Source organism: Pygocentrus nattereri, chromosome 24 (assembly GCF_015220715.1).
Source record: "Pygocentrus nattereri isolate fPygNat1 chromosome 24, fPygNat1.pri, whole genome shotgun sequence".
NCBI lineage: Eukaryota > Metazoa > Chordata > Actinopteri > Characiformes > Serrasalmidae > Pygocentrus > Pygocentrus nattereri.
The window spans coordinates 4,061,202-4,076,837 of record NC_051234.1 but is presented as its reverse complement, the minus strand read 5'-3'; the positions used below and the strand labels follow the sequence as shown (position 1 = coordinate 4,076,837).

Sequence of the window (15,636 nt, the reverse complement as noted above, 5' to 3'; positions counted from 1 at the left end):
TCAGTGGGTGCCAGGATTAGTTTATGCCACTTTTAGCTTTGCTCTTCAGAGCAGAGTCCCAGAGGACCTCAGGAAAGATCAAACATGTGAATGTGTGTTAAATCTGTCTTTACAAAAGATCGTGGATGAATTTCAGTGCAGTATCTTTTTGGTCACCTTCGTCTTATAGAATTATTATAATTATTAATATTATAATTCTTATTTTTATTATTGCATGTACGATATATGTGTATTATTACAACCCCAATTCCAAGAAAGTTGGGGTGTTGTAAATAAGTGTGATTAAAAACAGAATGCTATTATTCATAAATCTCATAGACCCAATTTTATTCTCAATAGAACATAGAACATGCATCGGATGTTGAAAGTGAGACATTTTACCATTTTATGAAAAATATGAAACTTATTTAGAATTTGATGGCAGCAACAAAAAAAGTTGGGACAGGGTCGTGTCCACCACTGTGTAACATCACCTCTTCTTTTAACAACAGTGTGTAAACATCTGAGAAGTGAGGAGACCAGTTGCTGGAGTTTTGGGAGAGGAATGTTGTCCCATTCACGTCCTGATGCAGCAAATGCTCTCTGTCAGTGAAAAGTCTGGACTGCAGGCAGGTCAATTCAGCACCCGGACTCGCTTTCCGCGAAGCCATGCTGTTGTGATCGATACAGTATGTGGTTTAGCATTGTCTTGCCAAAATATGCAAGGCCTTCCATCAAAGAGACGCTGTCTGGATGACAGTATATGTTCTAAAATTTTTACATACTGTTCAGCATTGATGGTGCATTTCAAGATGTGTATGCTTGCCACGCCATAGACACCAATGCACACCCAGACCTTCAGAGATGCAGGCTTTTGAACTGTGCCCTGATAACAAGCTGGGTGGTCCGTCTCCTCTTGAGTCCACAGGACATTGTGTCCATGTTCTCCAAAAAGAGTGTCAAATTTTGATTCATCTGACCACAGATCAGTTTTCCATTTTGCCTCAGTCAATTTTAAATAAGCTTCGGCCCAGAGAAGACGGCAGCGTTTCTGGATTGTGCTGACATATGACTTCTTTGCATGATACAGCTTTGACTCGCATCTGTGGATTGCACAGCAAACGGAGTTCACAGATCGTGATTTTTGGAAGTGTTCCTGAGCCCGTGCAATGATTTCCAGTACAGAATCATGCCTGTTTTTAATGTAGTGGCCGCTTGAGGGCCCAAAGATGATGAACATCCAATATTGACCGTCGGCCTGGTCCCTTGTATACTAGGATTTCTCCAGATTGTCTGAATCTTTTGATGATATTATGTTCTGTACATGGTGGGATATCCAAAGTCTTCACAATTTTACGTTGAGGAACATTTTTCTGAAATTGTTCCACTAATTTATAGGTGCAGTTTTTCACAGATTGGTGAACCTCTGCCCATCTTTGCTTCTGACTCTGCCTTTCTAAAATACTCTTTTTATACCAGTCATGTGAGTTAGCTGCAGATAAACCACTTACCTTTCCAGCTTTTGTTACCCTGTTGCAACTTTTCTGAGATCCGTTGCTGCCAGCAGATTCTAAATGAGTTAGTTTTTCATGAAATGGTAAAATGTCTCGCTTTCAACATCTGATATGTGTTCCATGTTCTAGATTTGCAAATCATTGCATTCATTTTTCTTACATGTATTTACATTTTACACAGCATCCCAACTTTTTGGAATTGTGGTTGTAGAAATATAAAATGAAAAGTGATTATTATCGTTATTATGACATTGCAAGATGTTTCACATTTGCATTTGTGTGTATACTTCGATTCATCATCATGTAAGTCGTCTTACTGGATTTGATCCTGTCCGCTTTCGATAAAATGATTTGCTTGAATTGAACCTCTCTGCAGCACCTGCCCCAGAGCTACACCCCTGTAAACGGTCTAAGGGAGTTGCCCAGAGGCTCGGCCGAGGAGCCGGTGGACCCTCCCTACCCTCCCTACCCTCCTGTGTGGGACTGGTCTTTGCAGTACAGCGGCCAGAGACGAGCCCTCTTCAGCCAGCCTGTCTGCCAGCCCTGCTCCCCTGTACCTGTTCTCAACGGAAACCTCAACACCAACACCAACATGGAGCCCAACTGGGTGAGGCTGTGGGTGGAGCACAAGGCTCAGAGGCAGGAGCGTCATGCAGATAAAATGTTGTAAAAATCGATGTAGAGGTGTTTTTAAGAGGATATAGAGGTCTTGTCTTGCTCAAGGGCTCTTCAGTCATGGACTGTCAGCCGAGGGGATCAAACCGGCAACCTTCTGGTCACAGGGCTGGTTCCCTAACCTCCAGCCCACGACTGCCCATAAGAGGATGTAGAGGTGTGATTTGTAGAGGATGTAGAGGCGTATGGTAGAGGATGTAGAGGCGTATGGTAGAGGATGTAGAGGCGTATGGTAGAGGATGTAGAGGCGTATGGTAGAGGATGTAGAGGCGTATGGTAGAGGATGTAGAGGTGTATGGTAGAGGATGTAGAGGCGTATGGTAGAGGATGTAGAGGTGTATGGTAGAGGATGTAGAGGCGTATGGTAGAGGATGTAGAGGCGTATGGTAGAGGATGTAGAGGTGTATGGTAGAGGATGTAGAGGTGTATGGTAGAGGATGTAGAGGCGTATGGTAGAGGATGTAGAGGCGTATGGTAGAGGATGTAGAGGTGTATGGTAGAGGATGTAGAGGCGTATGGTAGAGGATGTAGAGGATGTAGAGGTGTATGGTAGAGGATGTAGAGGTGTATGGTAGAGGATGTAGAGGCGTATGGTAGAGGATGTAGAGGTGTATGGTAGAGGATGTAGAGGCGTATGGTAGAGGATGTAGAGGTGTATGGTAGAGGATGTAGAGGCGTATGGTAGAGGATGTAGAGGTGTGATTTGTAGAGGATGTAGAGGTGTGATTTGTAGAGGATGTAGAGGCGTATGGTAGAGGATGTAGAGGCGTATGGTAGAGGATGTAGAGGCGTATGGTAGAGGATGTAGAGGTGTATGGTAGAGGATGTAGAGGCGTATGGTAGAGGATGTAGAGGCGTATGGTAGAGGATGTAGAGGCGTATGGTAGAGGATGTAGAGGCGTATGGTAGAGGATGTAGAGGCGTATGGTAGAGGATGTAGAGGCGTATGGTAGAGGATGTAGAGGCGTATGGTAGAGGATGTAGAGGCGTATGGTAGAGGATGTAGAGGTGTATGGTAGAGGATGTAGAGGCGTATGTTAGAGGATGTAGAGGCGTATGGTAGAGGATGTAGAGGCGTATGGTAGAGGATGTAGAGGTGTATGGTAGAGGATGTAGAGGCGTATGGTAGAGGATGTAGAGGTGTATGGTAGAGGATGTAGAGGCGTATGGTAGAGGATGTAGAGGTGTATGGTAGAGGATGTAGAGGCGTATGGTAGAGGATGTAGAGGTGTATGGTAGAGGATGTAGAGGCGTATGTTAGAGGATCTAGAGGTGTGATTTGTAGAGGATGTAGAGGTGTATGGTAGAGGATGTAGAGGCGTATGGTAGAGGATGTAGAGGTGTGATTTGTAGAGGATGTAGAGGCGTATGGTAGAGGATGTAGAGGTGTATGGTAGAGGATGTAGAGGCGTATGGTAGAGGATGTAGAGGTGTGATTTGTAGAGGATGTAGAGGCGTATGGTAGAGGATGTAGAGGCGTATGGTAGAGGATGTAGAGGCGTATGGTAGAGGATGTAGAGGCGTATGGTAGAGGATGTAGAGGCGTATGGTAGAGGATGTAGAGGTGTGATTTGTAGAGGATGTAGAGGCGTATGGTAGAGGATGTAGAGGCGTATGGTAGAGGATGTAGAGGCGTATGGTAGAGGATGTAGAGGCGTATGGTAGAGGATGTAGAGGTGTATGGTAGAGGATGTAGAGGCGTATGGTAGAGGATGTAGAGGTGTATGGTAGAGGATGTAGAGGCGTATGGTAGAGGATGTAGAGGAGTATGGTAGAGGATGTAGAGGCGTATGTTAGAGGATGTAGAGGCGTATGGTAGAGGATGTAGAGGCGTATGGTAGAGGATGTAGAGGTGTATGGTAGAGGATGTAGAGGTGTATGGTAGAGGATGTAGAGGTGTATGGTAGAGGATGTAGAGGCGTATGGTAGAGGATGTAGAGGTGTGATTTGTAGAGGATGTAGAGGCGTATGGTAGAGGATGTAGAGGTGTGATTTGTAGAGGATGTAGAGGCGTATGGTAGAGGATGTAGAGGCGTATGGTAGAGGATGTAGAGGCGTATGGTAGAGGATGTAGAGGCGTATGATAGAGGATGTAGAGGCGTATGGTAGAGGATGTAGAGGTGCGATTTGTAGAGGATGTAGAGGCGTATGGTAGAGGATGTAGAGGCGTATGGTAGAGGATGTAGAGGCGTATGGTAGAGGATGTAGAGGTGTATGGTAGAGGATGTAGAGGTGTATGGTAGAGGATGTAGAGGTGTATGGTAGAGGATGTAGAGGCGTATGGTAGAGGATGTAGAGGCGTATGGTAGAGGATGTAGAGGCGTATGGTAGAGGATGTAGAGGCGTATGGTAGAGGATGTAGAGGTGTGATTTGTAGAGGATGTAGAGGCGTATGGTAGAGGATGTAGAGGCGTATGGTAGAGGATGTAGAGGCGTATGGTAGAGGTTGTAGAGGTGTGTTTTGTAAAAGATGTAGATGTGTTTTGTAGTAAATGTAGAGGTATGTGGTAGAGGGTGTAGATGTGTGTTTTGTAGAAGATGTACAGGTATGTGGTAGAGGGTGTAGAGGTGTATCGTAGAGGATGTAGAGGTGTTTTATGGAAGATGTAGAGGTGTTTGTAGAGATATAGGGATATAAAGGTCAATCAGTCCTGGGTGATACCATGGCCATCTTTGGCTGGGAGTCCAAGGGTGTTTTCACACCTACCTATTTGGTGTGGACCAATAGATTTTCACAAAATGTAGTTGATCACCTGAGACATGTTTGGTGTCCAAAGAAAATAGCTTTACATCCAGTGTTTTGTAGAGGATGTTGAGGTGTTTTGTGGATAATATAGTGGTATTTTGGAATTCACCCTATGAGCAAAAGCTAAAGTGAGACAGTAAATGAAGGGGTAATTAATCACTAGCTAATGAGACTTGCTTGTGTTGAGTCAGTGAATGCTAATTAAATTTTTAGGCTGTCCTGTCTTTTTAGGCTGTCCTAGTTGAGCAAAAGGACAAGGGTGTTCTTTTTAAAACGAGGCCGGCTTTAAAAAAAACAACTGTGCCAAATTTAATTCCCTCTTCTAATTAAATTCTCAGCCTGAATATAACACCTCATTGCCTTGTTCATAGAGCATCAAATCAAGCTGCCTCTGCAGCCTGTAGCTCATTCTCTCTCTCTCTCTCTCTCTCTCTCTCTCTCTCTCTCTCTCTCTCTCTCTCTCTCTCGCTCTCTCTCTCTCTCTCTCTCTCTCTCTCTCTCTCGCTCTCTCTCTCTCTCTCTCTCTCTCTCTGTCTCTCTCTCTCTCTCTCTCTCTCTCTCTCTCTCTCTCTCGCTCTCTCTCTCTCTCTCTCTCTCTCTCTCTCTCTCTCGCTCTCTCTCTCTCTCTCTCTCTCTCTCTCTCTCTCTCGCTCTCTCTCTCTCTCTCTCTCTCTCTCTCTCTCGCTCTCTCCCTCTCTCTCTTTCTCTCTCTCTCAGCTCAGTGACGGTGTTCCGGGCTCTGTATTCCTCCTCTCTCGGAGCTCCTTCTCCTGCCCATCTAACTTGCTGCCTTGGAGAAGTGGAAGCGGTTCAGGCTCATATAGAAAGAGCCACCGTAGAGCTCCATCCTCGGAAAGCCTGCCTGCGCTGGAGCGTCTCATTAAAGCCTGTGGCCAGCCAGACGCCCCACAAGACTTCCACGACCCCCACCAACCCCTCATCCCCCTACTTCTGGGCCCCTGCATCCGCATCTGGAGGAACTGCTACCTGAGAGGAGCACTGCATGCGCAGGTAGGCCCATAACTTCTTTCACTACTGTAATAATAACATTGGACTTTATGCGTTAATGTAGATATTTTTATTTATTATGTGTTGTGTATTTCATTTATATATGATATTGCTACATTAATTATTATGATAACTTTATATTCTATGTGTACATTTAAAACAAAGTGCTTTGCACACTGATAAAACAGGCTGTAAAATTATGAATGGATTAAAAAGTAACAGAAAAATAAAAGACAAAAATGGTAGTAGGAGAAGGCACTGATCCTGCAATAGTAAAGTGTTTAACCCCTAGAACTCAGGGCTAATTATTAATTAGTTATTAACCATATGGTCTTTATTATTCAGTAATTACCAAGAGTTCTGTAAAGTACCATGAAACTGATGCGTAAGTCATGAGGTTTCAGGAGTGAGGAACTGATGCAGGGGCCCATTAACGGGCTTTAGAGTTGTTGGGGTTCAGGTACATTTAAAGCAGACACACAAGTTAAGGTTGAAGGTTTTCTTCTTTCAGGCTTTCACGCATCCAATGTCTTCCAACTCACGGCACCCCGTGGAGCGTCTGGCCTCAGAGGTGGAGCACCTGCGAGAGCGCTTGGCCCAGGCCTCCACAGGACGCCCTTCAAACCGCAAGAGGCACGAGCACCGCCGCCTCGACTCGAACCTCAACCAGAACGCCAACAATGGCACCTTCCTCTTCTCGTCCTCGTCCTCTTCCTCCTCCTCATCTTCCTCCTCCTCTTCCTCTTCTTCCTCCTCTTCATCCAGGACGTCCCAACAGGAGAGCCCCTGCCGCGTTTCGGGGCGTCCACCCACAGCCCCCCGGTACAGAGATGGTGGCGGCAAGCATACATTTCTGTTTGGCCACCAGGGGGAGCCACAGGGCAGCCAGCGCTACGCCCCCAGCCCCAGTGCCAAACTGCCCAAGAACAGCGGCCCAGCTGGGGCCAAGACACACTGAGGTGTAGGTAGGGAAGAAGACCATGAAAACAATGCACTTGTGCAATGCACTCAGTTAGTGGATAAATCTGCCGGACCAATATGGACCAACTCTTAGCAATATTCTACGCAATTGTCCAGTTTTATCCGTGAAGGGTCACTGTGGCTACGCAAACAAGCAACTGAACTGAACAATTGGGGTCCTGAAACTCGTTTTGGAGTGAAAACATGCAGCCACAGCGTCCCTTTTGCGGATAGCATTGGACCCGTGTCCTAGACTACAGCACTTTCATACTCGCCAGCCATTTCAGTGGTGTGTTAATAATATTTCTGCCAAATCTGTAGCATAGCATCGATTACTGTGGACAGTAATTTTCCTCTTATTCTGCCTGACATATAGTATTAGCTTTATGTCACTGTGGAGCTCACAAGTTCAACCCTGGGTGATGCCGTAGCCGTCTGTGGCCAGGAGTCCAAGGGTGTTTTCACACCTACCTTGTTTGGTGAGCATTAATAGAGCTTGAAGAGTTTCGTGCCAAAATGCTGTAACATGCATTCGTAACAATTCTGGATATAACACGTTTTTGAACAGAAGTGCATTTGATTTTGGCACATGGATTCTGGAACATAATCTTGGCCAAACATCAGCGTCTAATTTGTATTTAATTTGACAAACAAATCAGTTATAAATTCATATCACATTTCGACGTGAGCCGTCTCGAATCGCAGTGGGTCGGATTATATATTTATATCAAGGTCACATTATAATAGGCCAATGAAAGTTAAACACGGTCGGTTTGTGGTACTAATGGAGACAAAAGGGACAGCACGTCCAGTAAATGAACAGGCACACTTGTGATTTGGTGCTGTTACAGTGTGAATCCAACCTTTGCGCATGTTCGAATCTGATCGTGATCTTGTTGTTATACACCATGTTATTTGTTTGGCCATATGTTTATCAAAAACTTGATAAAACTAACTTGATTTGTGGTTAGCTAATCACAACTATTGTCCGTATCGTCTACAACACCGATAATTAGATTAAAAATAGAAAATAATAATAATACTAATAATGTATATGCATGGCAGTCCACACTGTGCTTTTGGTTTATACTGCTGACACCACCCAAACATATAAAATATAGCTAGTGCATCTCATACATTGCAATAATACACCGTTTAAATATTTTAATTTCAATAAAATAATCATACTATTCAGTTACGTTAGTCTATCGTCTTTAAAAACCGTTCATTTCGCATGTTCTTTTCAGCCGTCGTAATTTTAACACTATAAAGTTTGATCAATAGGGGGAGCAGCGCACTCACTGCTTGACCTCCAACTCCGCATAAAACTGCTGCTTTATTGGCTTTCATGCAAATGATATGTAAATGAGGTGCTGGTAGACTGGCGCTTGATTTCACGCACCGCGCTTAGATCTCCACTTGTTTCGGACAAAACTTTTGCTAATCAGACAAGTTGTACGTCGTTGAAGGTGGTCATTTCAAGTAGGTGTGAAAACAGCCCGGGACAGCATGATTGGACCCAATGATAATTGACCATATGCTACACATGTGGCAGAGAGACTAGGCTGGACTACTCCTTAAAGCACCGATGATCACGATGAAAACAAGGATAACACACGAAAGCACAGCATTTCTTCAGTCTGAGTTTCTTCCAAAACATTTCTTGGAAGTTACCTACTTTGTATATAGTAGCTATGTATTGTAGGTAATTGTAGACATATAGACATATCATATTTTATTTTCAACATGTGTTCACTGATTCTATCCTAATGAAGACATAAATCTAAACCTTTAAAGAAGTAGATCCAGTAGTGATGCAGGGGGCGCATAGAGAGGGAATGAACTAATTATGCAATGGAGGTGTTGTGCTTTGTGATGTGAGTGTAAAGTGCTTAGGCCTTCTGTACATTATGCCAAATATTGATTTGATCATTTATCGTGTGAATCGGTATAGAAGGCTTTGATTTGATTAGCTTAGGTGTGTGATTTTTTTAACGGGACGCTGTTGATCGTGATATTTTCCCTTCCCGTCCATAAAGACAGGAAAATGGCTGCTGCTCATTCCATGAAGAAATAGGTAAGAGATTTCCCTCATCACCACTAGAGGGAGACAGTGTCTATGGGACCACATGATGATCTGTTGGGAATTAACCTGGATATTGTGACACAGTATCTGTGGCCTGAGGGGGGGGATCTGTACACAGAGGCACAATGCCAGCTGTATATATTGCATCTATTGATTTTTAATTCCAGTATTAATTAACTGAAAGCAGAAAGACATTTCAGAAGAAGAAAAACAACCTTTTTGCATCGTCTAAGTTATTTATACCTTCCTTCATCTGCATTTTCGATTAATATTTAAGTATTATTTCTTACTTTAGCGTTTATGGACAGTAACGTAGTTTGTTAAGTCATGATGAAAGTGAATCGTGTGTGTGGATCAGGTGACAGTAGGCGGTTGATTGTCAGGACGTGCTAATATTTAATGAAATGTTTTTATTTTTGATCACTGATACATGAACATGTTCACTGGTACTCCAACATCAGCATTAATGCACAGAGTTTCGGTTCCTCGTTCCACAAAGTGTGTTTATTTGTTTGTGTATTTTCACCGTCTTAAGCAAAGGTTCAGGTTTTCTTAAGGCAGTGATGATACCTCAATGTCTTAAATGGAAATTCCATTAAATTTCGCTTTATGTTGCTGATGTAAGCAGTTATTTAAAGTGGTTTGATGTGAAATAATACATGTTTATATGCATATATATATATAAGTTTACAGAAGAAAGGAGAAAACCTTTTCTTTTAGTGTAATTAAATGATACCAGACATTTCTCCCATGTGATTTTATATCATTTCTTTTGGTCCAGGGTAAAGGGTACTTTTAAATTATGTCAAAAACTTAAAAGTGACAAAAATGGAGATGGTTTTTATAATATATATATATATTAAAGATTAAGTGACCCTTATTAGTTCCACAACGGGGAAATTCCACCTCCGCATTTAACCCATCCGTGAAGTGAAACACCACATACACACTAGTGAACACACACACACTAGGGGGCAGTGAGCACACTTGCCTGGAGCGGTGGGCAGCCCAGTCCGCAGCACCCTAGGAGCAGTTGGGGGTTAGGTGTCTTGCTCAAGGACACCTCAGTCACAGACTGTTGGCTCTGGGGATCAAACCGGTGACATGGCCCATGACTGCCCACCCCAAACAGAGTGTGTGTATATGTATGTATATATATATATATATGTGTGTGTGTGTGTATGTGTGTATATATATATATATAGTTTGTTCTTTTTTATCCCCAAAATAAAAATAGAAACTTTAAAGGACAAAGCAAAAGCTTTCTTTACGTTTAATGTAAGTTAATGCGAAGAGGTTTTAATGTAAAGGGCCGATGTCGTGTTTAAATAATTAAGAAAACTGAAAATTTAGCCGATTACATTAAAAGTAAAGTACGTTTTTTCCTTCTCCTGTAACGTAAGTTACCATTTTTGAGACGTAAGGTTTTTTTTATATATTTCATGTATAATAATACACACACACGTCTGTTTTCTCTTCACCACTACTGTGAACAAGTGTGTGTTTACGAGTTTCTCTGAAATCTTGTATTTTACATCAAATCACTGAATGACTTTGTTTACATCGTAGCCATTTAATAACACAGAAATTTCGAAAACTCTCTGAAGTTGCCCTCTCCATGTGTGAGAACGCTGCCGCTGCCCATGCTGAGAGCAGTAAGTCGTGGAAGATGTTGTAACCTGTTTGTGTGATGTGGACATCAGGATGGTGGTGAGTGGTTCTGTTTAAAGTGTGAGATCTGGACTGAAAGCATGGTGACCTTAATCCACACTCGCTGCTGTACTTGAAGTCAAGGTACTTGTCAGATATTACAATAAGGTACATTCTTATCCTTTGATTGAGATGAAAGCAGCACGAGCTGCACCGGCTTTCAGAGCAGAGCCTGTTGAATTACTGTGTGTTACATGAAGTGCACTTGGTATGTGACTGCTGGAAAAACTGTGCCTACATCCGTTTTCTGCCATGACTACCCAGCGGTTCTAAAAGCTCCTGACTCCTACGGACTGAACAGAACTTTTCAGCGTTTATCGGCTGCCGGAACGCCGGCTTACGTAAGCGCAGCTTCCGTTCAGGGAAACGACTCAGAGTTTGTTCCTGCTAATTGATCTTCTGCGGTCATTCTTTGTCGGCTGAAAGGAGCGCATGAGTTATTGCGGTCATTATTGTGCTGTTCTCACAGCCCGTCAGCGTGATGGTTTGTTCAGAGGGGCTGGAAGCAGGACTCATTTCCCCTTTCTGCTTTTTTCCCCCCTCCCTCTGATTTGTATCAGTGTACAGTGGCTTGTTTATAGATCAATAAATCTAGACCTCAGTTACTACCGATGTTCTGAATGCCTTATTTACATACATAAAACATGACACACGGGTCAATATCGGTGACATTTTATGTCTTATCAAAATAAATATTTACAACATTGTCACTTTACAAGAAGCATCACATAAATATTTCCATATAATGCAAAAAATACTTTGTAAGATCCACAACACTGGATACAAAAGAAAACAATGAGTACTGAAAATGTTCAGGCAAACAGGTCATACTGTTACGTTTGGGTTCTGCACGTAATCAGGCATCAAACACGAGAAGATAGAAAAGACTGTAACTTAATAATCTAGAAATCTGTTCTTAAACCACCCTGTTATTTCCGTATCGACTGCAGTCAGGAATGCACGACGGAACCGGAAGATATTTGCTTTAAAAAAACCTTTAGATTTGACCCACGTCTCTGTGTGTTTATTGTAGAGCGTTTACGGTGCTGTGCAAAAGTTTTGGCACCCCCGGTCAAATGACTAATTGCTATATTTGTTGATTTTCTAAATGAGTTGCATGTTACATAAGTTATATAACAACACGTCCTGTACAGAGAACCCACTTCTGCACCTTTTAACCCACGGTATTAAATGCAGTTTGTTACAAAATGTCATATTTTTGTTCCAGTATGTTAAAACACAACAAATAAACAAACCGCGCATTCATTTTGTCAGAGGAGTGCTATAATTATGGCTGCTGCATTTAGAGGTTGGGTTCACTTATTTTCAACAGGAAATCTGACCCGGGTACACACGACAGGCCACGCTGGAGTATTGATTTTTTTTTTTTTTACTGCATTTTACTGTATAGAAATAAATGTTATATTTCTTTCTAATGCTAATCCAGGTCAATCTAGCGCCAGTGCCTACATTTAATAGAGCTGTATGCAAACTTTTGATCACCTCAGTCTTGGTTTTGTTGATTTTCTAAGAGAAATTAAGGACAGCATTTTACACGAATATTATTTTATATTTACGTGTAGAAGGAAAAAAATATATAAAATGTGCCGACTTCTCATTTCATTTTTTTTCCAATATGTTAAACCCAGCAAATAAAAAGGTAACCGTGTATAAAAATGTGCAGAAGTTGGTTCTAAAGTAGACGAACTTCTTCAATTAGAATTCAACAAAATGTTACTTAACGAGAGCCTGGACCTCAGCATCCAGGTGAATCCACCATCAGCATCAGTGAATCCCTATTCATGATAGTACAGAAGCCTTAAAGGGCTCTGGATTTGCACGTTTTCTGCTGTTTTTCAAGAAATTTTCATTACTTTTCTCTTATATTTATGTTAAGTTCACAGCAAAATAGATGTTTTCTCAAGATCTTGCGTCATAACCAACCCAGATAATATTCATTTTGTCACCAGAATGATATAATAAACTCAGAATGAGTTGTAATGAAAACAGCTCATTATCATGGAAAAACGGAGTAAAATAAGTGTCAAATCCATGGTCCTTTAGGGCCTCCGTACATTAGGCAACAATAGCGATGAAAAGGTACTGGAGTTGCAGCTGCTGAACGTTTCAGTCCTTCGTTTTTCTAGGCTAGATCACATTTGCTTTCCATGAGTACAACACAATGATTAGCAGTAACAATCCGTCTGAATTAAACGATGAACTCCTTAAATGCCACTTTTCTTTTTTTTCCTGCACGGATGACGGACACAGAATCCTGATGAAAGATACGATGTTCAGTTCACTGAGATAAAGATTCATTAAGAGACCATCTTCCCCAGCCGGGCCTCCCAGCTCCATCAGTCCCACTGGCCTCCTTTCTCCTCCACCAGCCGCTGTTTCTGGCTCCCAAAAGGGGAGCAGTACGGAGCGAAATTAGCGATTGGGTAGCCGTGCAGGCCGCCAAGCTGGCGGAGGGACTTGCACATGGGGCAGGGGTACTCAGCCAGCCCCTCGATGTCTTCGAAGGCCAGGTTGACTATCTGATCTGTGCAGGGGTCGCAGTACAGGTGACCGCAGGAGAGGCGCCTGAGTCGCGCCTCGTATGAGATGCAGCACTGGCAGTGGGGCACGTCGGAGGCCAGAGACAGGCTGCCGGTCAGGGAGCTGCTCTCCATGCTTGCTGCCTGGCTGGAACCGAGCTTCTTGGAGGATCTGAGGAATGAAAGAAGGAAACGGCGATTAGGCCAGCAAAACGGACCTGGTTTTAAGGCGTGTCGGATGACCACCGGGGGACCTCAAGGTGCTCTTTAACAAGAAAATTCACAGACAAATGATGTATTATTATATTTTTTCAAAATTCAAGAGTTTTATTGTCATGTGCACAGCAGAACAGGCAGTTACACTGTACAGTGAAATTCTTACTTTGCTGTTCCTCCATTCACCAAATATAATCTTAAGAGAATAAATAAAGAAAATATAAGAATAACACTAAAAACAATGGTAAAAAGTAAAAATGTACAGTATGTTCAAAGTGGAAATAAAATTAAAGTTACAGGTACGTATATGAAGATATGTAGAGCAGCTGTTCATAAAGTGCATCAAGTAATAGATGTAAACAGTAAACAATAGTGTTCTGTGCAGTAACAGATGTAAACAGTAAACAATAGTGTTCTGTGCAGTAATAGATGTAAACAGTAAACAATATTGTTCTGTGCAGTAACAGATGTAAACAGTAAACAATAGTGTTCTGTGCAGTAATAGATGTAAACAGTAAACAATATTGTTCTGTGCAGTAACAGATGTAAACAGTAAACAATAGTGTTCTGTGCAGTAATAGATGTAAACAGTAAACAATATTGTTCTGTGCAGTAATAGATGTAAACAGTAAACAATATTGTTCTGTGCAGTAATAGATGTAAACAGTAAACAATATTGTTCTGCGCAGTAATAGATGTAAACAGTAAACAATAGTGTTCTGCGCAGTAATAGATGTAAACAGTAAACAATAGTGTTCTGTGCAGTAATAGATGTAAACAGTAAACAATAGTGTTCTGCGCAGTAATAGATGTAAACAGTAAACAATATTGTTCTGCGCAGTAATAGATGTAAACAGTAAACAATAGTGTTCTGTGCAGTAATAGATGTAAACAGTAAACAATATTGTTCTGCGCAGTAATAGATGTAAACAGTAAACAATATTGTTCTGTGCAGTAATAGATGTAAACAGTAAACAATAGTGTTCTGTGCAGTAACAGATGTAAACAGTAAACAATATTGTTCTGTGCAGTAACAGATGTAAACAGTAAACAATAGTGTTCTGTGCAGTAATAGATGTAAACAGTAAACAATATTGTTCTGTGCAGTAATAGATGTAAACAGTAAACAATAGTGTTCTGTGCAGTAATAGATGTAAACAGTAAACAATAGTGTTCTGTGCAGTAATAGATGTAAACAGTAAACAATATTGTTCTGCGCAGTAATAGATGTAAACAGTAAACAATATTGTTCTGTGCAGTAATAGATGTAAACAGTAAACAATAGTGTTCTGTGCAGTAACAGATGTAAACAGTAAACAATAGTGTTCTGTGCAGTAATAGATGTAAACAGTAAACAATATTGTTCTGTGCAGTAATAGATGTAAACAGTAAACAATAGTGTTCTGTGCAGTAATAGATGTAAACAGTAAACAATAGTGTTCTGTGCAGTAATAGATGTAAACAGTAAACAATATTGTTCTGCGCAGTAATAGATGTAAACAGTAAACAATATTGTTCTGTGCAGTAATAGATGTAAACAGTAAACAATAGTGTTCTGTGCAGTAACAGATGTAAACAGTAAACAATATTGTTCTGTGCAGTAACAGATGTAAACAGTAAACAATAGTGTTCTGTGCAGTAATAGATGTAAACAGTAAACAATATTGTTCTGTGCAGTAATAGATGTAAACAGTAAACAATAGTGTTCTGTGCAGTAATAGATGTAAACAGTAAACAATAGTGTTCTGTGCAGTAACAGATGTAAACAGTAAACAATATTGTTCTGTGCAGTAACAGATGTAAACAGTAAACAATAGTGTTCTGTGCAGTAATAGATGTAAACAGTAAACAATATTGTTCTGCGCAGTAATAGATGTAAACAGTAAACAATATTGTTCTGCGCAGTAATAGATGTAAACAGTGTTTACAGTGCAGTGCAGGTAAGGTGCAGTTACTGAGTGGAAGGTTAAACCAGTTCAGAAGGGGGGGGGGGGGGGGGGGGCGCTAGTGAGTGAGGTCTTCACCAGCCTGATGGCCTGTGAATAGAAACTGTTGGTCAGTCTAGTTGTCCTGGACTTCTGTAGCGCCTGCCTGAAGGTAGGAGTGTGAGGAGTCTGGGCTGGGGGTGTGCACTGTCCCTGATGATGCTGTGGGCCCTCCTGATGACCCTGGTGTGATAAATGTCCTGTAGTGAGGGGACGG

General features: G+C 41.7%; 1 protein-coding gene across 3 annotated transcripts in view; it reads left to right on the top strand.

Moving 5' to 3' along the window:
• The window catches only part of mtmr11 (myotubularin related protein 11), a 129,431-nt gene extending 119,574 nt beyond the window's left edge, over positions 1–9,857 (top strand). For all 3 annotated transcript variants that reach the window (XM_037533967.1, XM_017708740.2, XM_037533966.1), the window contains exons 15-17: positions 1,870–2,100; positions 5,632–5,925; positions 6,434–9,857. In XM_037533967.1, coding sequence (XP_037389864.1) covers positions 1,870–2,100; positions 5,632–5,925; positions 6,434–6,880 — 972 coding nt within the window. In that variant the 3' untranslated portion in view covers positions 6,881–9,857. The remainder of the gene's footprint in view (positions 1–1,869; positions 2,101–5,631; positions 5,926–6,433) is intronic.
• Positions 9,858–15,636: the final 5,779 nt, after the last annotated feature.